Below are 24,257 nucleotides of genomic sequence, written 5' to 3'. Positions count from 1 at the left end.
TAAAAAATAAAAATTTGAAAAAGCTAGAAATAACTTGAATGTCTATAATTACAGTTAATCAATAAAATATTATTTGACTATAAAAATTATGAATTAGATGTTGATGTTAATATTGGAGGGATGCCTTTGATTTAATAATAAGAAGTTACAGAGTAATATAAAGAATATAGTCTCTTTTCTGTGAAACCAATTTAAAAAAAAACATATTTCTGTGTTTGTAAAAGCATGGAGATTTTAATATTGATTGCTTAAGGTAGTGGCAGTACTAAAAGATGATTTAAAAGGGGGCTTTAGAGCTCCATAATCTACAATAGTTCCCTCAAAAGCCAATTTACATAAAAATAAAAAGAAGTAAAAAGAGTGTGCTTGCTATTTGCACACAGCTCCAAGAAAATCACCTATTCCTTTCCCACCCTAAGCAAATCACCACACGTAAAAAATGTTATGTGGAAATTCTGAAGTCTTCTTAACTTCAGCAAGTAAAATGTAAAGGAGCTGGTTTTTTCATATACATCTTTAAATTTTTTTTTCAAGTTGTCATGTAATATATTTTTTAACATCTTTATTGGAGTATAATTGCTTTACAATGTTGTATTGGTTTCTGCTGTATAACAAAGTGAATTAGCTATATGTATACATATATCCCCATATCTCCTCCCTCTTACATTTCTCTCTCACTGTCATGTAATATTTTTGAAACTTAAAACAATACTCTAAAAAAAGTTATGGTGGAACTATTTAGGAATTTATACCACTGTATGTTGGGTGGGAGGAGGGTGTCAGGGGGTGTTCAGGAAGAAAATTAGTTGTAATTACCAAAAGTAATAGAAGTGTTAGCTGTCTTTTCATTGGTTTGTTCAATTCATGTTCCTTCATTTTTTTCCCAGCATTTTTCCTTCTCTCCGAACTGTACCCAAAGTCTAGACATTGTTAGCTGTTAGGACTAGAAAGGGTCAGAGTGCTTCCTCAAATTATTCTATAGTCAATTCTTTCTCACCCTGTCTTTGAAGTGATAGCATTTGCTTCCAAGTTCACATACTATATTTTTTCAAACAAAGTTCCTGCTGCTAATATAGTGGCAAACTGGATTTAGGATTAGTCTTCCAGAATTTATGAGCTTGCACAAGCTATTGGTCTTTCATTCCCATGACCATTTCTCCTTATAACCAAAAGTGCCCACCGTGGAACAAAGTTTTCTCTGTGCTTGTTACCTAAGAAAAGTTAGATAATTTAAGCTTCAACTCTCACACATGCAGAAAAATTAGGAGGTTTATACATACATAGTAGTTTGTGCATACCTCCATCATATCTATTATGTCATGTGTGTGCATGTGACTATATCCCCATAAATCTAAACTTCAATAAGGCAGGCACCATGTTTTTTATTTCGTTATTTTCCAGTGTCTAGCAGAGTGCTTGACATAATAAGTACTAATAAATGTTTATTGGATAAAAAAAGTATAAACAAATGAATATTTAATGAATGCCTATTTAGTCCAAGAATACAGTTATTTACCTTTTGTTTAAAATATTAGTAGTAGTATTGCTCTGCATAACAGCCTCAGAAACTAAATGTGAGAATCATATAAGGTAACTAAAGTGAAAATAATTTGCATACAGCAAAGTACTATGGAAGTGAGAACTCCATTGAGAAGATTATTGAAATAGGCCACAAATCTACTACTAGGTAGACTTACAGTCTCAGAAACATAAAATTGAGGGTTCTCATTCTCAATTACACAGGTTAAAAAATAGAGCTTGGTGAATTCACTTTAATTCACTTTAAGTCTATATTGGCTGTATTCGAATTTTCTCTTGTTCCTTTATTTTGCTTTTGTACCATTCTAATCAGACACTTAAGATACATCTTCAGGGCTTCCCTGGTGGCGCAGTGGTTGAGAATCTGCCTGCTAATGCAGGGGACATGGGTTCGAGCCCTGGTCTGGGAAGATCCCACATGCCGCGGAGCAACTAGGCCCTTGAGCCACAGCTACTGAACCTGCGCGTCTGGAGCCTGTGCTCCGCAACAAGAGATGCCACGATAGTGAGAGGCCCATGCACCGCGATGAAGAGTGGCCCCCACTTGCCGCAACTAGAGAAAGCCCTCGCACAGAAACGAAGACCCAATACAGTCAAAAATAAATATAAATAAATAAATTAATTTTTTAAAAAAAGAAAAACTCATAACTAACATCTTAAAAAAAAAGATACATATTTAATGGACCTCGAGGTTTCAAAATATTCAAAACCAAATATTTTAGAAGTATTTAAGTAGATAATAAATCATCTAAATATATTATTTATTATATTAAAATACATAAAGTGTTCAGTTAGTTTTTTTCCCCCCAACTCTGATGGTAACTTCCCGTTTCTGAAAAATTATTTAACAGGACTTGCTTGGCATAGCAAAAAGGAAAGATATGTGTGTTCCAGCCACTGAGCAGGGCCTTGGCTGAGTCATTAACTCACCTAGGTGTGAACTTGGACCAGATCCTTCGTTTATCTTTTTTTAGTTTGCTCACACTTTCTAAACCCAAAGGAGATAAACCATAGTATCCCTAAAGATTACTTTCTTCTCCTAACATTTTATGATTTTATAGTTTAATTCTGTCACTTTCCAATTACAATTCTACTTCAGGTTGAAAAAAAAAAACCATAATCCTGCTTTCTCATGTTGGCAAGGCTTGTTTACATAAACCATCTTAAGAAACATTCATGTGATGGTCCTCACAAGCACAAAATAGAGTAGTTATTGATATCAATATATTCTTTGCATACATTAATCAAATTAATCTAATATTTGCCAAACTTTCACCTGACTTTGTTCAAACAAATACTAAAACATCTTGGAGAAATCATGCACATACACACACAATATAAGTATCATTTATGTGGTTCTACCCATCATTAGCTTTCCTCTTCCATCTGAAATCAAAACCTCTTCATGTACGTTGTTTTACTATAATATTCAGGAGTAAGATACCTTTTGGACATAAGAATGTGAGGGAAATTAGTCTGTTTTCAGCATCCAGTCTCTGAGCTAAGGATTTCCCACCACCCGCTGCTTTCTACACTTCACAACTACTGCTCCAACTAGCTTTCCTGGGAGGAGAGGAGAAAACTGGAAGGGCGGGGAAGAAGGTTGGTGCGAGCAAGAGGCGGGATTGAGGAATGGGAGGCAAGAGGAGGCGTGGCCCAGCTCGACTGTCAAGATAAATACTGAGAACTGGGTGCCGGCTGTGGAGAGAGAACTCCGGAGGAAAGCCAGAGCTGAGCAGCACCGAGGACAGCGCCTGGCAGCGCCTGCGCCCTGCTCTTCTTCCTCCAGCAGCCCAGGATTTCTTCTTTACACGCACACACACACACCCTGAGGTTCTCACCCCACTTTCGCCCTGACATACTCACACACACATATTGCAGGCAGACACACACTCCGCTATACAATGGCAGAATCCCACCTGCAATCATCCCTGATCACAGCCTCACAGTTTTTCGAGATCTGGCTTCATTTCGACGCTGACGGTGATTATCTTCTCTCTTTTGAAGAACCTTGTCCATGCCCTTTCCCTCCCTTTCCCCTTCCTTGAGGCTCCTGATCTGATTATCCCTCATTTCTTTTCTTTACTTCTTCCCCCACCTCCTTAATCTTATCTCTCCATTTGGCGGCCAACCATTAACTTTAAAGTTTATGTATTGTTTCTATGTTATCCCAAAACCGTAAACTTTTATTCTCCAAGAATGGTACTCATAAAAAAGGGGGGGGGATTGAGGGACCCTGCCCCCAAAGTTTCTACGGCTACACTCAGCATCCCAACCATCCTCCTTTGCCCTTAGTGGGTCTAAATGTTGACGCGCCGGGAGGGGAGCACTGCTGCGTCTGTATCCTTTGCGGGTTAATGAATATCGAGGCAAGAGAGAACCTCTCCGGTGGCCAGAAAGATAGCTGTTGTGGAAATTGAATGGGGAAGAAACTCAGAATGAGATGTCTGACACCTGGGTGCCTCTTTGTCTTTACAGGAAGTGGTTACCTGGAAGGAAAAGAGCTTCAGAACTTGATTCAGGAGCTCCAGCAGGCGCGGAAGAAGGCTGGATTGGTAGGTTGAAGTTTGCAAAGGAGTAAAAGGACCTTCGCCCTTAAATAAATAGATATTCTAGCATTCTCATAAAGAGCCAGCGAAATCAAACGGTTTCCAGGAATGTAAACATTTATTTACTGAGAAGGGAAGAAAGAGAGCCTTTGCAAATCGTGTAGGGAGAGGGAGAGACAGAGGGAGAGGGAGAGGGAAAGGGAGAGGGAGAAGGGGAGGGGGAAGGGGAGGGGGAAGGGGAAGGGGGAGAGGGGGAGAGAAAGGAGAGAGAGAGAGAAATTCCTTAAAGGGAAAAAACCTTACAGTTTGAAATCAGAGCTTTTAAAATATAGATTCTATACTTGTACTTTCTTTAATAGTGCTTAAAAGGAAAGTGTGGGTGAGATCTTGTAGCAGATCACCACCTCTTCGATTGAGTTCAGTTAGGTAATTTTTAACTTCTCTTTAACAGCCTGTATGGGAGTAGAAATACATTTCTGCCCCTTGGTGGTCAGGAAACAAATCTGCAGATTATGGATCTCTTATTCTATTGCCAATTATTATTCTTGTAATGTTGATGTGGTTGGAGTGATGAAAAAATGTCCTGTCTTGACCTTCCTCTCTGGGGGAAAGTTGTACAACTTTGCAACATAACAATGAGCAAGAAATTTAGCAAAAAGGGGATTCATTTCTGTTGAGAAGGAGAAAACCAAAAGTTAGAGATGTAAAAAGTAATTTTAAGAACTTCACATATTTTAAACAAGCAAAGTGATACTCTAATGAGAAGCAATTAGTGGTGTTTTGAAAATAAGCTGTATTTGTAATTTAAGCCATTAGTTAATTAAACAAATGACAATTTTTACTAATTATGAATGACTTCCTTTAGGCATAAATTAACCTGTTAAGAAGAGATATTGTCAGCATAAAAATAAAATATGCCCAGCTTTAAAACATAGATGAGATGATTACATAGAGGGAAATAGGTTAAGAATCTTAGTAATTTATTGGGGTTTATGTAAGACTGCATTTCAGAAGGCAATGTTGGATTTGGGCTAGAGAGAAGTTACCAATCTTTGGTCTTTTTGACTATCGTTAGAGATTTTACATTATAGACTATACATATGTATATCTTTAGAGGAAAATATAGTTGTGTGTGAATCTTTTAGCAGATCACCACGTCTAGCATTGAGTTATATATATAATAGTATACATATATTATATATATATCTGTCCATACAATTTACTAATAGTTACCTTTTTGTTCTATCTAAATTGAAAATTGTGTGATACACATCTCTGTACAACATATTCAAAAGAATCCCAGAGAACACTAAAATGTATTATGATGCATTAAAAAACTATCAATTGCTAAAATCCAATGATTTAAATCAAATTGATTTAAAACCAGATAACACTCTGGGAATTGTTTTACCCAGATTTAATATTACATAAATTTGAAAGTATAATAGGATGAGATCAAATAAAATTGAAAATGTTTTATAAACTTTCTCCATTCCCTTCCCCCACCTTATACATTACCATGTAAATAAATTCATGCAATACTATCATTATAGCTCTATGTATCTTTGACTAATAAAACATTTTCTTCCACATTTAAAAATATAAATATTTAAAAATCTGGTTGGAAAATCTTACCTGCCATAAAATTTCTCATTAAAGCCTTGAAAGATGCTTCCAGCAGCTAAATGATTATATTTTAATTGTTCTGGAAGTAATTTATTTTCATTTAGAAATTCAGATATTTAGAAACTCTATACATGTTTTCAGATACTTCTTTTCCTCTTCCCATTTTAATATTTATACTTTTTGTAAACAGTGACTTCATGTTAGAGTTTTAAAGATTTTAGATCTTAATTATTTTTTTCTACTGTCAATGTTCCAATTTTAGAATATTGGAAGCTGTAATTATTAGATTATTATCCAATAATACCAAATTTGAGCACAGGTACAGGACTATATCAAGTTGCTTAATACCTTGATTATTGAATACTTTGTGAATTATGTAATATAGGCTTTGAATAGTTAAAATCTAAATCCAGATATGGATTGAGAGGTTCATGTAGTAGACAAATATTTCACTACTGACCCCATTGTACTAAATCTACTTTTATATTTTTTCTTCTCTTTTTTTAGAACTTAAAGGTTGACCTTATAAACCCAGCTTCTTTGCATTTCTAGCAATAGGATAACAGATTTTGCTGTATTAATGGAAACATTGTTTGGCTTATCATATGAATAATGTGAAATTTCAAAAATTTCAATAATATTAACTATAAGTGAATATAACATTAATGAAATATAAAAACACAGTCTACTTTCAGAGTTACCATTTTTCACTAAACATAGTTTTTAAGTTTGCATTTCTTTTTTATAAAGCTTTAATTTGTTATTATTATCATTATCATTACGTTTTACACTGTTTAAAACAAATTTGGACTAGAGGTATACACTGTTTTAAGTTTACTTTATACTTTTTTGTTACTTTAAGGAATGTGTAAAGAACATAACAGCTGATAGTCACACTATTGCCACTTTTACTTTCTTACAATTGTTGCTGTAATAAAATAAATAAACTTTAATAAATACAAGTTGAAATAATCCATATTAGAAGAGTTTTTTAAGTCTATATTAAATTGCTTAATTACTATTTGTTACCTCAGTTCTACTAAAGATATTTACTTTTAACCAAAGTAGGATTTTGTAACACTAGCAATAATAATATTCAGCCTCAATATAGCCATCAAATTATATCCCTAGAGCAAATGTGTGTGATAGATAATATCACTATCTTGTTAGTTATGATAAAAACTGAGACCTTAATTTACTTTTCCAAGGACACAGAATAGGACACTCATAAAGGCTGACCTATTTTACATAGGCTTCAGTTAATGTAAGAGGGCTATTTTAAATGGGCTATGTTGAAGACCCAAGGGTATAAATCCAACTTCCTGAATACTAGTTCTATGTTCAGGTTACTAGTTTACAGTTCAGAGTTCTCTAATCTGGCAATATGTGAAGAGATTATGTAAGCAATAGAATACATTGAAAAATACAAGTCAAATGAGATGAAAGCATTCACTTTTTCACTCTTCAACATGTCTTATGTACATAACTAAATGGGAGAGAGAACATCGTCTTGGGAAAAAAAATGGAAACAAGGAAACACTGGAAAACTGTTCCGTAAATTACTCTTGGAGTCAAAAATCTTAAGCATATACAGTCAGTGACCAAAATAAGGTCATCAGTATTGTCTGTCTCTAATGAAAGTGCAAATTGGTCAAGTTATTTTTTTTTAATCTGACACATATTTTTCTGATTTTTAATTTGTAAGCAAAGAATGTTTCTGACTACTTCCATGCTGGAAACATTCTTTGCTTACAAATGAGTTGCTCTTGAACATTCACATTATTTGCTTGTCTGAAAACACATATTTTTAACTTCCATGGATAAAACATGTTATAATAAGGAAAATATTATAGGGCAATTAGTGCAGCAATATAAAATAATCTTTCCTGAAGCAAGCAATGTTAAAGTACTTTCACAGTGATCATTATATTTAAATTCACTAAATGTTATGAACTGAATGATTCTGACTACATTCTCAAAGGATAACATATTCTGAAAACTAATAATAGAAGATAAATCATAGTGATTGATTCAGAAATAATAATAATAAGTCATTTGAAACCAGTAAAAACTGTGTATCACTTGTATCTTAATTTTCATGAAAATAGTTAATCAGTATGCATAATTCTGAATGGTTCTAATTCCAGTTTTTCTTTGCAACAAGTTATTAACACTATCACAAGCATACTGTTTGTTTGGGTTTTTTTTAAAAAAAAACTTCTTACCTGCTTTTTTATAATTTTAGGAGTTATCACCTGAGATGAAAACTTTTGTGGATCAGTATGGGCAAAAAGATGATGGAAAAATAGGAATTGTAGAGGTAAGGAACTTATGCATTGTTCTCATATAGTTTTAATAAATGAGTTTTTTGGAGTTTTATTCAACTCAAACATGATATGGCAAGACCTGTTCCAAGAGGTTTATTTTACTTAAGTAACATATTATCTTTTATTAAGAAATATAAAATCAAAAACTGCTCAGAAATGAAAGAAACCTAAGAATTTGCCTAATCCAAAGCTGAAATTTAATACATTAAGAAACTAAGACCTGGAGAAGTGAAATGATTTGCCTTTGACTATGTTATCTGTTTGCTGGCACTGGTGCAGTTAGAGGCTCAAGTCCCCAACTTCTGGATGAGTACTCATCCCATTACATTACCCAGATTCAGTTCAATAAAACACCAACCAAGTACATGGTTCGTTGGTATTTCTTATTGTTTAACAGTGTAGACCTTTCTGTTAGAATATAAAATAAAGTATTTGCAGTCCCTAAATGATATCATGGCAAAAAACTGCATGTTGGTTTCTGAAATTCCATTTTAGATTAGCAGTTGGCCTTATAAAAACATAAGAACTTAGCTAAAGTCAGTGAATATTATATGATGTGTTATAGGTACAGATTTCTTTTGAGTCTTTAAGAGTTAAAACTGTGGATGTCAAATCTTATCTTTTGACAATGACTGTTCCTATTGAGGACAACTTTTGTTTTGTCTATGAATCAAGGAGGCAAAACTTTGACTATGCATTAATTCTTCAGCATTCTCAGATTTGTGAAACAGCTGTTGCTTCCCTTACTTCTACTTTTATAAAATCTAGTGTCTCAGTTACTTTCTTTATCTCTGCAACCCATTAGAGAAGTTGAGTGAACAACTTTGTCCAGAAAAATTAATAAGGTCATATTTTAAAATATACCAAATCACAGGCATAATTATGTTCTTTATATAATGTTCTTAATGTATTAGATTGTGAAGTATTTTGGCTGTCAACAACATTTAGTCATAATTTACCTTTGATTCAGAGAACTAACCTGGTTTTCAAATAATTGATCTTATAGGACACCTGTGATGTCAATGTGAAATACACTTATTTTTAAACAGCTACTTCAAATAGAGTTAAGGAAGAACATACTATTATTATCTTTGTAATTAAAATATTTCCCTGGAGTATACACTTTCCCCTTTGCCCATGTGTAACTCATTACTATATAAATAGATAAATTAATAGTAATGGGACTTATAGACTGACATAGAGGCCAACTAATCAAGATATGAATCATCAAGGATAAGAAAATAACTTTGAAATGAGCATAAATGAGATGACATAAATCTAATTATTCAAAACTAGTGGAAATTCTAAAATCAGTGAAATTATAGATGTGGCTATTTCAGAGTTTGGCATACTTTATAATTCTAGCAGAGGAAAGACTGTCATCTTGTATTTAAAGTATTTCACCTTTAAGAACTCCAGTGGGCTCAGCTATTTATTTTAATTTCTTCAGTGATACTGGGTTGTAACAGTAGCACAAAAAGCATGGATCTGATTCACATGGATTCTACATTTTTAAAAGGATAAGAGGGATGAATCTGTTTTGAATCTATATTTTACTGTGTATGATATGGTATAATCATTTATGAAGCATCATTTGAGGTCTAATTTGAATGGGAGGCTAGGAGTCACTAGCAGATGCATTTTCCTAGAGGTTTGATGCAAGAAATTTCCCCAGAAGTTTGAGAAAAGAAACTGTTATAGGAAAGAAAAGATTTCTGTATGAGGAAAGATAGAGAGAAATAGGTAACAGAAGTGGATGAAGAAGTTAATGAAGACTGAAATGAAGACTTGAGGAACTTTTTATAGCAATAAGAGTAAGAAAAAGAATTTTCATTTATTTGTATACATTGCACAATTTATAGAGTGTTTTCAAATATGTGATCTCATTTGATCCTCATTATAACAAAATAAAATAAATACAAATATAAAATGAGCATCTAATTTATAGTTGAGGAAACCTGTGACTTCAATAGAATTTCAGCCATTTTCCTTTAAATTACTCAGCCTTTTTTTACAATTAATAATCCATACATTTTTCTGCATTAAAAGAAAATATTTTCAAGCTTCAGTTCATTGATTACTTATGGCAAGGCTTAAATTTAGCCTGGTTGAACAGGGATGCAGAAAGTATAGAGAAGTTATTTGACCAAACCGCTTGAAACATAATTTGGGAAGAATTTTCAGATCAGTGGAAGCAAAAAGAGTTTAAAGGGAGAGAAGTGAGACACATAAGAATTAATTAGAAAGTTTAAGTATTCCAGAACAGGGAACTTTTTGTCATATGGGACCTGTGGGAAAAACTAGCCAAGATTTCTCATTTTAAGGATAAAGAAACTGAAGCCCAGAAAGGTTGAATGATGTGTCCAAGATCCCACTGGCAGGGAGTGACAGAACATTTATAAAGGCCTATGTCTGGCTCTGATTCCAGAATTCTTTTCATTAATCTGAGTTATCATCCAAGAAACAGAAGGAAGTGGGGAGGGTGAGTACTTGGAGAAGTGAGAATGAGAGAATGGGAGAACAGGGAAGAGATTGCTGCTGTAGTTAATATGCATGTTGATTGTACTTAGCCTGGTTAAGCAGAAGGGACAAGAAAAAGGAGAGGTTCTGAAAAAATCATTGTAAAAAAGGAATTGAAAGCTACAGATTACATGTACAAAATGGAGAAAGGGAGAGTGGGGAATGCTTGAATTTGTTATGTGCCCTCTAGTGTCACCAGAAAGTTGTATTAAATAAACTTCATCCTTTCTGTTTTCCAACTTATATATCACTTGCTAAGAAATACTATATATAACAAGGAATACAAATACACAAATCTCAGCCAGCTATGAAGGAATGGAAAAACCCAGGTTTTCCAAGATATATAATCGTCTACTTACTCCCATCAACTCACATCAAGTACACCATCACTTCGGTGTTCAAAGGAAAAAGGGGTTAGATTTGCTTGTTTTGCCCACTTAGCAGGTGTACACATGGGCTCATCAAAATCTAATCAAAGTAAACCAAATGGTATTTAAGTGGCAGTCTACTTTCCTGGTGGAAACAGGCCAAATTGACTTGGCTCTAATTGAAATGTGTCATTCAAAAGATCAGAAAATATAGTGGTTAATTTTCAAACTTCTGTTCTAATAAAGTTGACTGATACTTTCCAACAACATGCTTTTGCTACCTAGACATGTAAAAACATGTAAAAAGAAGGGTAATGTACAGATATGCTTTCTTGTGAACTTTTCAATTTTATGTCTCCAAAGAGATTTTTAAAATTCACACAAATACAGTTCGGTAATAAAGAGATTGTTGATACAAACTCAAAACAGGAGCATTGAAATTCTGAGATAATTTAACAAATACCATGACAGTCAAAATGTTCTAAATTTATTCAGACTAATAGCTCTATTGCAGAGAACACTGATTAAAATAGTCAAAGAGAGAGACTGAATGATTTAACAGATAATAGAAATTTCTTCTCTGGTGCTCACATTAAGTATAGATATTTCCTTTAGCTGGATGTCAAATCTGCAAACTTTTCACCTGATCCCTTGGGAACTATGTGGGAAACTACTAACCTCTCCAGTCTATTGTGTCTATTTGTCTAGGTCAGTGCATCCACTGGAAAAATAGATCTATAAGCTATTTTAATCCTAAAACAATAATAACCTTCCCAGGGAAGCAGACACTTCTCTAGACTTTCCTTCTTTTCAGCCATAGTGGGATTTGAGCATGTGAGTTTAACCATAGTAAATGTGATTTTTTTATAGCAGACTACTTTTCTACCTCAGAATTTGGGGAAATGACTGACAATAAAGTCTGATTTAAAACTTCGTTCTGGATAGATTTTTAAAAACAGTTTATTAAGAAAACTTTTTGACTGAAGATTTTAATGGAGGGTGATGGTAAAAGGACAAGGTCTCAAAATCAAAAAAGTCAGACTGTCTGATTTCAAATGTGGCTCCAACTATAAGCTATGTGATAGCAGGCCATTTATCTTCTCTGAGTCTCTGTTTCCTTGGCTATGAACAGGGGTGACATATGAGTATCAACATCAAATGTGATAATACATGTCAAACAAATAGATAAACTCTGGCACACTGTAAAAACTCAATAAATGTATTTGCTATTATTATTGAAAATAAAAGTATTTCATTGGAAAATCTACACCATTTTTCTGAATGTCAATCTTTTTCCCATTTTTATAACTTGTCAAATTCAAATATTAAATTCCACTAGTCTTTAATTTGTACAAAAAGATTATTTGCCTTTCAAATTTCCAGGTTTCCTGGACTCACTTCTCATTGGCTAGAAAAATATTTCTTTGGTTCCCAAACCAAAAAAGTGAATGTTTTACTAATATGTGTTGAAGGAAGCTAACATGCACCAAGATTGTCTTCAAAAGTTATGCCTCATGTGTGCTTTAAAAGATATAGCTCAGTCACTTATACTTCTAGTAAAGTTACTTCATGTGTACTCTCCCAGCACCTAGCATGTTGCTTTGAAATTGTCTGAAAAAAACTTTTTTTGAAATTATCTGCCTCCCAGTAAAGTTCTTACTATCGGTGACTACGAATCCCCAGCATCCAGCACAGTGCCTAGTAGGTTCTGAATCATAGCCACATGAGTCATAGCAAGGGATTTCAACCTACTCCAAAACACAGGCAAGAGCTCCATTTTATGCATAGGAATAGAAGAGAGATGGTAAAGATCCCTGTCATGGGATAGGTTGAGTTCCTTGGGGAGCATATCTGAGTTGAAGAAAAGCAATGAGGAAGTTTATTAGGAAGTGCTCTTGGGATCAATACCTGTGGAAGGTAAATGAAAAGAACAGGGCTGGGCAGAGGGAGACTTTGGGCTGTGATATAGTCTCAACTTCAGTTTACCCTACAGCAGAGATGTCCCAAGTTTTCAGTGAGAGGGCTAGGTTTTATATCCCCATATGCATCAGTCATAGAATTCAGCTTCCTTGGGGAACATAACTCTCTTCAGCCCAGGTAATCTCCCAAAGAGACCTGGCAGTTGAGACCATAGCAACACTCCTAGCACCTAAAGAGAGCTCTGGATATCATATCACAGTGACCACCCCAACCCCTATCCACAACTCAATAATAAGTTATTTGAATTATCTCCAAAGGAACTTTATTTCCATTTATTGGAAGCCTATTCTGACCCTAGATAGTCAATTGCCTTCATTCATTGGCTGAGTAAAATATTTACTGAAATTTTTGCAGGTGCCAGGCAAAGAAACAGTAATTAAGACACAGACCTTTTCCTCAACATGTATATAGACTGATAGGGAAGACAGGCAAGTAGAAATTTTTGCTTCACCACTCTCAGTGACAAGCAACAAGTGAAAAGCTTCATAAATGAAGCTTTGAGAGATTCTCCTGTGGCAGCTTATCTGCCTGCCACTTATTCCCTTGCTTTTCTCCACTCTCTTCTCCAACCCATAATAAAGTTTTGAGAGTTTATAAAAAAGCAGGCAGGCAGCCCAAGAACTAAGAAATCACCAATAATCTTGGAACAGGTAGTACTGGATACTACTATGGACAACAGTGACTTAGCAAAACAGAGACAAAAGCAGCCCTACTTAACAACTTCTATAAAAGACCTCAGGTACTTTGTAGATATGGTCTTAGAGTCAACAGCTGGAGAGTTACTGCACCAGCTCTGAAATTTGAATATTAATTCATAAGCATTGTGAAACACACCTTGAAAAAGATGATTTTGGGAATTCCCTGGCCATCCAGTGGTTAGGATTAGGCGCTTGCACTGACAAGGACCCGGATTCAATCCCTGGTCTGGGAACTAAGATCCCACAAACCACATAGTGTGGCCAAAAAAACCCCACCAAAAAGCAAAAACAAAACAAAAAACACAAAAAAGATGATTTCTTAATGTTCACTAATAGCCACATCCTATCCACACATATTCATTGCTTCTTTCTTAGTGGCTGGTTTGTCTTATTACAATGTTTTATGTGTTTAAGACTCATTTCTAATGTCTGTAAAATAGGACAGCACTGTATTCAGTTTAACATTAACAGTTCAATTAAATTAAAAGATTGACTATTTTGCATGTAGATATAATATGTATTTTCTTATAATTAAACCAACTAGGACCAAAATGGCATGGGCAAAGAGATATATATTCATACTACACATGAAAAGCAATTTTACCATCTCTATATTTGACATTCTAGAGACCTCTGTACTTTATGAAAGTTATATGAAGTTTAATTTTTGAAACAAAGATGGTTAAAATTTCCCTAATTTTACATGTGGTCGTTGCTTACTAGCTCATTCTTTTATTTTTTCTGTTTTTATATATTTGGTGGATTTTGATAAATAGAAGTTTTTAAGAAAAATTATTATTTTTGTTCAAAACAACACACAATAATTAGGAAAATCCAAGCAATATAGAAAATTACAATCAAGATGGGAAAAAAATGCTCACTACAAATCATATTAAGTAGGTATTTTTAATGAAGTAAAATTATCACCAAATTCCAAACATTTATGTCAGGCACCTAACATTGAGCACCACACTAAGTATTCAGAGGATGCAGGCAAAGAATAGTCTTTGCCCTCCTGAAGTGGATGGTCTATGGGGAGGTCCACCAAAAACTTACAAAGTGGTATCTGACAAGTTACATACCAATAAATAGAGAGTTGGCATTGGCTATTTCCTGTTTCCTAAATAAATGCTTGCATTAATGCACAACCAAACTAGTGACCTTTGTTTCAAAATAAATAAGAAAATGTCTTCTGAGTCATACTAAACATCCTAATAAGATGTCTGGCCCTGTCTCTTAGTTTCATCCCATTATTAGTGCCTGTAAACTGAATGATTCTAAATTGAGATATTATTTCAAAGATCTAAAAACAAGATAAGTTAAAGGACATATTTTACAGGCATAAAGAAGCTGAGATTACTTGCCTATAAGGTAGAATGATACATTTTATATTAAATTTTATATTTTTTAATGGACCTAAAAGGACAACATTTTTTTGAAGTGTGAGAGTCTCCTATAATTTGGTAGAACTTTTGGCCTTTATGCTGACCTTAAGGTTAATCTAGACTGCAGATTCTTGGTCTAAAATCCAGAGATGAGGGTTCATGCCCGTAGTTCAGGGGATTCATCAGCTTCCGGAAATTAGATGAAATATAGTGTTGTAGGTTCATTCTTTAATGCTGAAGATGTAGTGATTCTAACAGATTCTCATTTAAGAGACACTGGTTTCTATTTCAACTCCTTTTTTTAGTGATGAGCATGCTAAGTTCCAGAAATGGCTGAGGGAGTTGCTGGGGACCACAGCTAATTAGCAGCTGAGCCAGGAATAGAACCCACACCTTCAGTGAGGCCATCAATCGAGCTCCCTCCCTCCCTGCACACAATAGATAGATTATATTCATCTTAAAATGGGATCTGGAGTCCTTCTTTCCTAAAAAAAGTGAACATTGAAGTTACGAAATGAGATCTAAGGAGAAATGTCATAGGGTCACTAAATGGAGATCATCAAATAGAATTCAAGTCCTGGACTCAAGCAGCAGATGTCCTTTTAGCAGAAACCAAAAATTTGAGAACTGATATTCCCTATTACTGGTCAGTTTCCACTGTTCATTGTGAATTGTCTTTTCCATCTCTCTTTCCACTGTCTTACAATTGTCTTGAGTTTCTCTTCCTTTGCATCTCTTAATAAGCTTTCTCCTCAGACTTGGGAATGCATTTTTTCCTTCTATCCTTTCCACTGCATTCATATTTCTCATAGTTTCTTTTATTCTACATGAAATGTATGGCCCCGTGTGTGCCATTCTGTGTGCCCTGAGAGGAACAAGACCAGATCTGTGGCACAGAAAAGATGAAGGGGTCAAGCCACCAGGATAAGTCTGCTTGTATGTCTAGCAGTTAAGAATTGGTCAAATAATCCCTATCTGAGCTTCCTATGCATGCTTGCTGTGGTCATCTACCAGACCAGAGAACCAGTCACTCAAGGACACCCAAGCACTGGAAAACACAATGGCACTTTGTAGGGGCAAAGTATCAGAAAGGGAAAATCGATTATAATGTTTTTCCTTTCCTAGTTTTCTAGGTAATAAAACTATGTTAAGAAAAACTAAGAGCAGGAAATATGAGAGACTTGCTTTCAAGCTCCTTACAATAACTTTTTAAATCTTTTCTAGTTGGCTCATGTATTACCCACAGAAGAGAACTTCCTGCTGCTCTTCCGATGCCAGCAGCTGAAGTCCTGTGAGGAATTCATGAAGGTATAAGAAAGCTCTGTCACTGAGTGATGTTTTCAGAAAGCTACTTAAAATAGGAAAATGGTTGCCTTTTTTTTTTTAATATATTTGGTTTTCCTTATCCAAAATAATTTACAGACATGGAGAAAATATGATACTGATCACAGTGGCTTCATAGAAACCGAGGAGCTTAAGGTAAGCAAGTAAAAACATGAAAGCTTTTTCCTGTCAAATATAATTATGAACTTTGTAGCTTTTTAAAAAACCTCCCACAAAAGAAACTAATGTTGAGCAATGGCACATTTTCACCCACTCTTCCAATTGTTAATAAAGAACCAGATCAAAAAAGAGACTTCAAGTACTTCTTGAAATTCTGTTCAGCAATATAAAATTAGCATTTTCTGTGGTGTATACAAATTGTTATATGAGGTAGCTTATAGATAGATAGATAGATAGATAGATAGATAGATAGATAGATAGATAGATAGATAGATGATATACTAAGCCAAAGAAGTTGGTTATTTTCATTAAATTTTGGCATTTTATTTTATAAATGAAACAGCTATATAAAATAGATTTCTCTTTCAAGGTAAATAATTATTGGACACCTACTGTATGCCAGGTGCTTTACACTCATTTAATCTTCACGTGAGTTCTTTGAGATTAGTATTACCCCAGTGAGGAAAAATTTAAAAGAAGTTAAGTGATGTACTGAAGGCTACACAGAAATAAGACATAGAACAGTGATCTTTAAACTCGTCTGTTTCCAAGACCCCTAGCTTACTGTCTCTCAGTAACAGCAATAAAAACAAAGTCCTAATATAATCAAACTTCTGAAAAACTGCAACTTTGAAAATGAATTTATCAATTCATATCTCACAGATGTACATAGGAGCTGGTGGGGGAGGAAGAAGATATGAAGGAAAAGGCAAAGAGGTCTGAAATCAAGTCCTACCTCTAGACAAATCTCTATATCATTCTGCCTGATTTTTTTCATCTTTTATGTGGGGGTAATAATACCTTCCTTTCAGACTTATTTTGAAGGTCAAGTAAGATGTTGCACGTAGAAGATTTTGTGAAATACAGGCACAGTATAAATTATATTATTCATGAACTCAATAATTTACTAGCCTTCAGAAATATAGAAACATCTTTCTCTCATTTCTTTAAATTGACCTCAATACTTCTCAGTCTGGAAGACTCTATTTTCTCTATCTTCATGGTATAGAGTGACTAAAAGGGAAGAAAATTAATAATTATTGAGCACCTACTATGTGGCAGGCATAGTACTAGATGCCTAAAATATATTTTAACATTTAATCCTCACAGAAAAGTTACAAGGGAGGTATTATAATTCCCATTATACAAACAGAGAAACTGAAATTCAGAGAGATTAGATAATTTTTAAAGAGTACACAGCTGCCTGGGAAAAGAACCTGGTTTTGGACACAGAATATCTGATAATGATAATAATGTTTTTTTTCCCCACAAGGCCAAACATTTGCAAGCTTCAGTCATCAAGAGCTACCTCTTCTGCTATTATGTAGGGAAACATGAATATCAAACACAGTTTCCTGGTCATAGTTTAACATGGTTTGAGTTACATATATTTGTACCACTGCAAAATTGTTAAAACATATTTAACTAAAAACACTTAACAGGGACTTCCTTGGCCCTCCAGTGGTTAAGAGTCCACGCTTCCACTGCAGGGGGCACGGGTTCAATCTCTGGTAGGAGAACTAAGATCCCACATGCCTCGTGGCACGGCCAAAAAAATAATTTTTTAAAATTTCTTAAAAAATTTTTAAGAAAGGAAAATAATAGTAATAACATCTTAAAAAATAAAAACACTTAGAAATGTAAAGATTTTTCCTGTGCAATCACCAAAAACAATGTCTTTCACAAATTTGCAACTCAGCAACCCACAAGGTTACCCACAAGGTGACAGTTAAACTATTGTGTTTTTATTCTATTGGACAAAAAAAAATTCTTTTAAAAATCATTTCAAGTTCATAATGAAACTTTAGCTCATTTCCAATACTGGCCTTCTTTATTCTAAATTTTATTCTCAGAAGAGATTCTAAATAGAAGTACTCCTCTCTGGGGAATTTTGAAGATAAGTTGGCATTCTTTTTTAATGGATCTTTCAAGAAAGCTAATTTTAAGATCCGTAATAGAGTAAAACATTGCTTGCTCTCAGACACGACTTTGAATCTCAGCATCCCGAGGTTTCTCCCAGGCTATTTTTGTGACCACGATTTTAGTCTCTGATGAGGATTTTTAACCCAATTAGTCTCTGACAAAAGCCTCATATGGTTCAAAAGTAAAATTCACCCCCCAACAGATAACTTTGAATTTTCCATGCTTCACTTTGAATTTGAAGTGGAATGTCTGAAGTGAAATTAAATTTATCAAACCAAGGAAAAGGTCTCCTTCCTTGAAAATAATGAAGTTAAATCAGCCCAGCAGAGCTAGAAAATCTGGGAGGGAGATAAACAACTGCAAAACTGAAGAAACCCAATCCTTCAATAATTTCTGAACATAATACCTGCTCAGTTTTCCATAATTGCGTTAATTCATTTTCTGAACAAATAAAGAAGTTGCAAATGAACAGCACTAGACAAAATGAAAGACTTTTATATTAAGTACTTACACTGTCATTTATATGGCAAGTTTTTTTAAAGCTTTAATTTATTTCTCTGTTAAAAAAATTAAATTCACTCCTAAACTTCAACTGTCAAATTAATAATCATCTTTTTTCATCCTTCCCACATTAATCTCTACTTTGATGTGATTCATATATCCTTCAAAGATTAGGTAACATCTGCAGCCAACTGTTTTAGTTTGAACAGTCAGCTGAAACATTCTAACCAAGGTGCTTTGTACCGCATCAAGCCTAAAAGCCCTCTGGTGAAATGTACTTCATATTGGCTATAAACTGATGTGGAAATACAGCTTGTGAGGGCAGAAAATGCACTTGAAATTAAGGGTAGGTCTCCACCTTCTTTATTGATAATTGTTCACATATCTTACAAAGGTTTAAGGGGGTCCCTTGTGTTTCTTGTTTCTTGGAGAATAGTTACATGAGTATTTGTGAAGATACCATTAGGTAGAAATGCATCCATTGGGCTGGCTGGTTTTACAAGTTTTTACTCTGATTCCTACATGGTGCACAATCAAGATACTTCTTTAATTGAAATCATAAAAGCATAGCATAGCATAGCACAGACTGTGACAGATCAGTTTTCAGTCAAAGAGAACTGCTGGAACACCAAGAGTACCTCCCTTCTAAGCTCCTCCCATTACCGGGTTCTACCCTCAAAAAGAGACTTCCTTTGTATTCCTGGGGTGTTCCATTTCAAGGCAGGCTGAAATGAAAGCAGATTGTTTGTTATTGATGAAATTTATCTGACTTTTTTGTCTTAACAGAACTTTCTAAAGGACCTGCTGGAAAAAGCAAACAAGACTGTTGATGATACAAAACTAGCTGAGTATACAGACCTAATGGTAAGACTGATCTTGAAAAGACTACAGCCAAGAGCCTATGAAATATTACTGTGTTCTGGCTAATTCCCAAGTCTACACAGGATAAAATTAACAAGCCATGGTGTGGGTATCACATGCACATAGGTATCATTTCACTTGAAAAGTGAGATACCTAGGGATGCTTATACCTTGTAAGGCTGAATGCTACAATTGTATTGTAAGGCTGGCTTTAAGGCTCAGCATATGAGCATTTCCTTTCTTGTGGAGGTAGGTAATTTTCATCTATCAAAATATCACTTGTTTTTCTTACAAGCCAGTGTAATTGTATCACATATATATGTAAGTTACATTATAGATATATAAATTATATCACCAAAAATTTATTATAGAGATTCTGAATCCATTTTTATCATGTCTTAGGAAATCATTGATTTTGTTACAGTTTAAAGAAAACTTCTGGCTACTTTATTCATTGAGTGACTAAAAATAGATATTTCCTCCTTCTTTCTTTTGATTCCTGTTATTTGGGAATATTGTCTTGGTGCTTTGGGTGAGGAAATCCACATATACCCTGAGCTTGATGCTATGGTAAATAGTATAACCAAGAACTATTTTAGAATATTGACAATAGAGTGAAGAAAATTGCTTCGCACATAAGCACTTAATGTTTGAAGAATGAATGAACAAATAAATTTATAAAGTTCCAGATAAAATAATACAATGCCCATGAAGTTAATTAACTTCCAAGCGGGTGAAGTTTGTTCATTTTGATTCACAGCACTAGGACTATGAGGAAAAAGCCTTTGCCAAACTGATTAAGCCATGACCCAATATTTTGGCAACATTATTTTAATTGTTTAATTTTTGAAATTCAGAGTTTTAAATTATCCAGATCAGTACCTATATTTATACACACTTTAAGTACTATAAATGTACAGTGAATTCTTACCTCATTGATATAAATAAGTAACTTGTAAAACATAAGTCCCTATTATAACAATTATGTTATTTTAGACCAATAAAGGAGTTAGAATTTTCTCCTGAGAAATAATTTTATAAAGAGTTTGATCATATTTGGTGTAACTGAGGTTTACTTTCAGCCTGTCAGCCTACTTTTATGTGGGGAAAAAAAACCCACTAGAACTTTACTATTGCCTTATTCATTATACAGTGATATTTATTATAAAGTGGGACTAATCTTTAGTTTCAAAACAATCAAAAAAGTTTTCACTGTAAGGAAGTGTCCTCTTTAATTCCTCATTACATCGCCACTTACCACAGCACTAACACACACGTGTCACAATGGGCAGATCTACACTCTGAATAACTTTTGAGAAATGGACAATAACCTACATTTATCAATTTTCTGTTTTGTGCCAGTATTAAAGGATGTCTACTTAAAGACTCCTTTCCAAGTAGAAATTTGAAGCAGCCTTTTTAAAACCACTCAGATGGGAGTTTTCCCCCTGTTGAATTGGCCTGGCCTATCTGGTTAAATGTCATAAACAAGCTCAAATCCAGGAAGCAGATTAATCAAGAACTAATTAAAATTTAAATATATTTGTAGGGAAATATTTCCCTGTGGACACTAAACTGTGTGATCTGGTGTCCAGTATCTTGGTAGACACTGTGACAATTTAGAACTTTTATAGACAATGGACTATAAAATGTTGCATCAGTATCAGATCCTGAAAAAATCTACCTCCTACAAAGGATTCTTAGAACGTCTCAAACCACAGAATGCCCTTCTTTTTTTCCCTAAAGAGACCTCACCAAACCTATATCCTTTATGATCACATTCCTTTCTTTAAAAACAAAAATAGTACCACTTTTTCACATATTTTATATATTTTATTTTATACATAGTCCTTCTATATAAAATATTAGAACAGTAGTTGCAACTTTCTAAAATGTGAATGCTTCCCAAATATGGGTAAGAATGTGTTTATACCTGGCTATGTCTTGGTATATGATGTGTATGTAAGTGCAATGGGTAGGTAAGGAGCTTTATTAAGTATCTAGTACTCAAGGCAAAATAAAACAATTCAAACTTACTCAAAAAATTTATTCTCTGAGGATTTATTTATATTACCTGCTTATTCTGATTGTACTCTTTGATACTCTAAAAGAGAGAAACAAATTAAATATTAATTTTCATACTATTATTTGGAAAGTTTCAGGACGTGCTATGTACTGCCAAACACCATCTCTCCCACATCTTGATACATATAAACACATATTTGCAAGAAAAATAAATGATTATGTTCCAGAAGCCTAGCCTAAGATCACTATTACTCTGACTATTCTATATTCTGATAAATTTTGGCAATTGACACAGGTCATAGAATAGAAATTTTGCACTGAAAGTTTAATAGATGCTAGTTTCTAGAATTCTGCTGTCTATATAGGTAATTGATAACTCAAACTGCTTTATTTTGAATTTCCTTCTCCTTAATGCAATAAACAATTCTTCAACGGCTACAGTAATGCATTCTATCTTTCAGCTGAAATTGTTTGATTCAAATAATGATGGGAAGCTGGAATTAACTGAGATGGCCAGGTGAGTTTAGGAACTATGCAAATATTATTATAAAAAGCTGATTCTTGTCAAAAATCTAATGTATTAATATAATGTTTTTCTCTCAAAAGGTTACTGCCAGTGCAGGAGAATTTTCTTCTTAAATTTCAGGTATTTCTCTTTTTCTCTACCATAAATAATATTTTTCTCGAAAGGTTAGAATGTGGGATATTTGCCAAGGGAAACACGATGGAATATAATGGTTGCATTTTAATTTTTGCTCTCTTCTCTATCATTTAGGGAGTCAAAATGTGTGGGAAAGAGTTCAATAAAGCTTTTGAGTTATATGATCAGGTAAAAAAATTTTCTTATCTATAATTTGATTCTTTAGAAGAATTTGGAAAATGCTCAGGAAGGGTTAACCTCAAACTCAAGGTTATATTAAAAGAAACATGAGCTATTAAAATTACTCAGCCAATTTATTCTTGTCATAGGAAATGAGTTATGTTATATCCCAAATTAGACAAATTTGATTCAAATCCCATGCTACAATTTATCTCCTGTGAGGCTTTGAATAAGATACCAAACTCCTCTGATCCTCAGTTTCCTCATTTGTAACCAAGAGATAATAATGCTCACTTTGCAGGGTAGAATGAGGATTAAGCTAGATGAAAATATCCAGCAGAATCCTCCCATGTAGTATATGGTAAGATCATGTGTGTGAGGAAAGGTTGTGTATGATGTCACTAGTTAACATGCTTTGTTTCTTCTAATTTCTCTACTCCTGGACCAAATCAGTCCTCTGCGGGCTCTAGTGCAGCCTTTCCACTGCCTGATGTGACATCAAGCCAGTAATATAGCTTCCCCAAGCCTATGTCCTCACTCATATGAAAATATTTGTGATTAATTTCTTACTTCAACAGGAGGTGGTGATATTGTTAACATAAAGTGAAATATTAAATGTGAAATCACTTTGAAAATTTCAAAGCATTTTACAAATATAAGATGCTGAATGAGAGGGAATTCATATCTGTTTTGGAACTTTGGAGCAGTTAAAAATTTGAGGGTCTGACCTAAGAGGTTAGAATATCTGCCAAGTTTGCAGTAGGATGATTTTCTGAGGATTTCAATTATTTCCAATTTACTACATTCTCCATTATTATGGATGAGTTTGCTTATATACTGTTTTATTACTCCTCCCTTAGGATGGCAATGGATACATAGATGAAAATGAACTGGATGCTTTACTGAAGGATCTATGTGAGAAGAATAAACAGGTAATCTAGTTACCTTGCCACACTTACTTCTTAAGCAGACTTGATGGATCCATCTAGAAGCAACCTCACATCCATTTTGGAGAATCTACTTTAAAAATTTATAGAGGAGCAGAAGTAGATTTCAGTTCTTAACCTGATTTGGTACAGGCCTGAATCAGTGTTTAACTGTGATAAATAGATTTCAAAAACAACCTTGTGATTTATCCACATTTGTATAAGAATTTAATCTAGCTCTTTTCTTGATGGATTGATGTAACAAGCAGTTTTGTCTCACATTTTATCACTTGAAGGTGGTTAATTCACTTCCATGTTTAACTGGATTATAATACATTCTATGTCCTATATAGGATCTGGATATTAATAATATTCCAACATACAAGAAAAGCATAATGGCTTTATCGGATGGAGGGAAGCTGTACCGAACGGATCTTGCTCTTATTCTCTCTGCTGGGGACAACTAGAGTTGATGCTCATGACCACTTACTAGCGGTACATTGTATCTAAAAAATAACTGTGCACTATAAGGGAGTAGGCTGTATTTTGTTTTGTATCTGTAAATTTAACTGCATATAGATAATTATCCAGGATGTGTGGCACACTCTTTTCAGTTTGTTTCTATACTCTTTGTAATGTACATTTTTTGTACATTTGAAAAGGAAAATGTCTATGCTTAGGCCAGTCAATACATCCAATTAAAAAA

The 24,257-nt window shown here is 34.1% G+C and overlaps 1 protein-coding gene across 1 annotated transcript; it reads left to right on the top strand.

Annotated features, from left to right (window-relative positions):
• The first annotated feature begins 3,259 nt into the window (after positions 1-3,259).
• On the top strand, positions 3,260-24,193 carry CALB1 (calbindin 1). The gene is made up of 11 exons (XM_068525954.1): positions 3,260-3,522; positions 4,018-4,094; positions 7,960-8,034; positions 16,217-16,300; positions 16,415-16,471; positions 19,706-19,783; positions 22,267-22,322; positions 22,412-22,451; positions 22,581-22,634; positions 23,486-23,557; positions 23,905-24,193. Exons 1-11 carry the CDS (start codon positions 3,444-3,446, stop codon positions 24,016-24,018), a joined length of 786 nt encoding a protein of 261 aa, XP_068382055.1. The 5' UTR covers positions 3,260-3,443; the 3' UTR covers positions 24,019-24,193.
• The last annotated feature ends 64 nt before the right edge of the window (positions 24,194-24,257 follow it).

This window comes from Eschrichtius robustus, chromosome 17 (assembly GCF_028021215.1).
Source record: "Eschrichtius robustus isolate mEscRob2 chromosome 17, mEscRob2.pri, whole genome shotgun sequence".
NCBI lineage: Eukaryota > Metazoa > Chordata > Mammalia > Artiodactyla > Eschrichtiidae > Eschrichtius > Eschrichtius robustus.
This window is presented reverse-complemented; position numbering and strand designations above follow the sequence as displayed.

Bases quoted from the DNA above. Each gene is read 5' to 3' on its own strand.
- CALB1 (XM_068525954.1), top strand. From the start codon at position 3,444: ATGGCAGAATCCCACCTGCAATCATCCCTGATCACAGCCTCACAGTTT. The intron at 16,472-19,705 runs GTAAGCAAGTAA...TTGTCTTAACAG, and splicing joins TAGAAACCGAGGAGCTTAAG to AACTTTCTAAAGGACCTGCT. The intron at 22,323-22,411 runs GTGAGTTTAGGA...TTCTCTCAAAAG, and splicing joins GAATTAACTGAGATGGCCAG to GTTACTGCCAGTGCAGGAGA.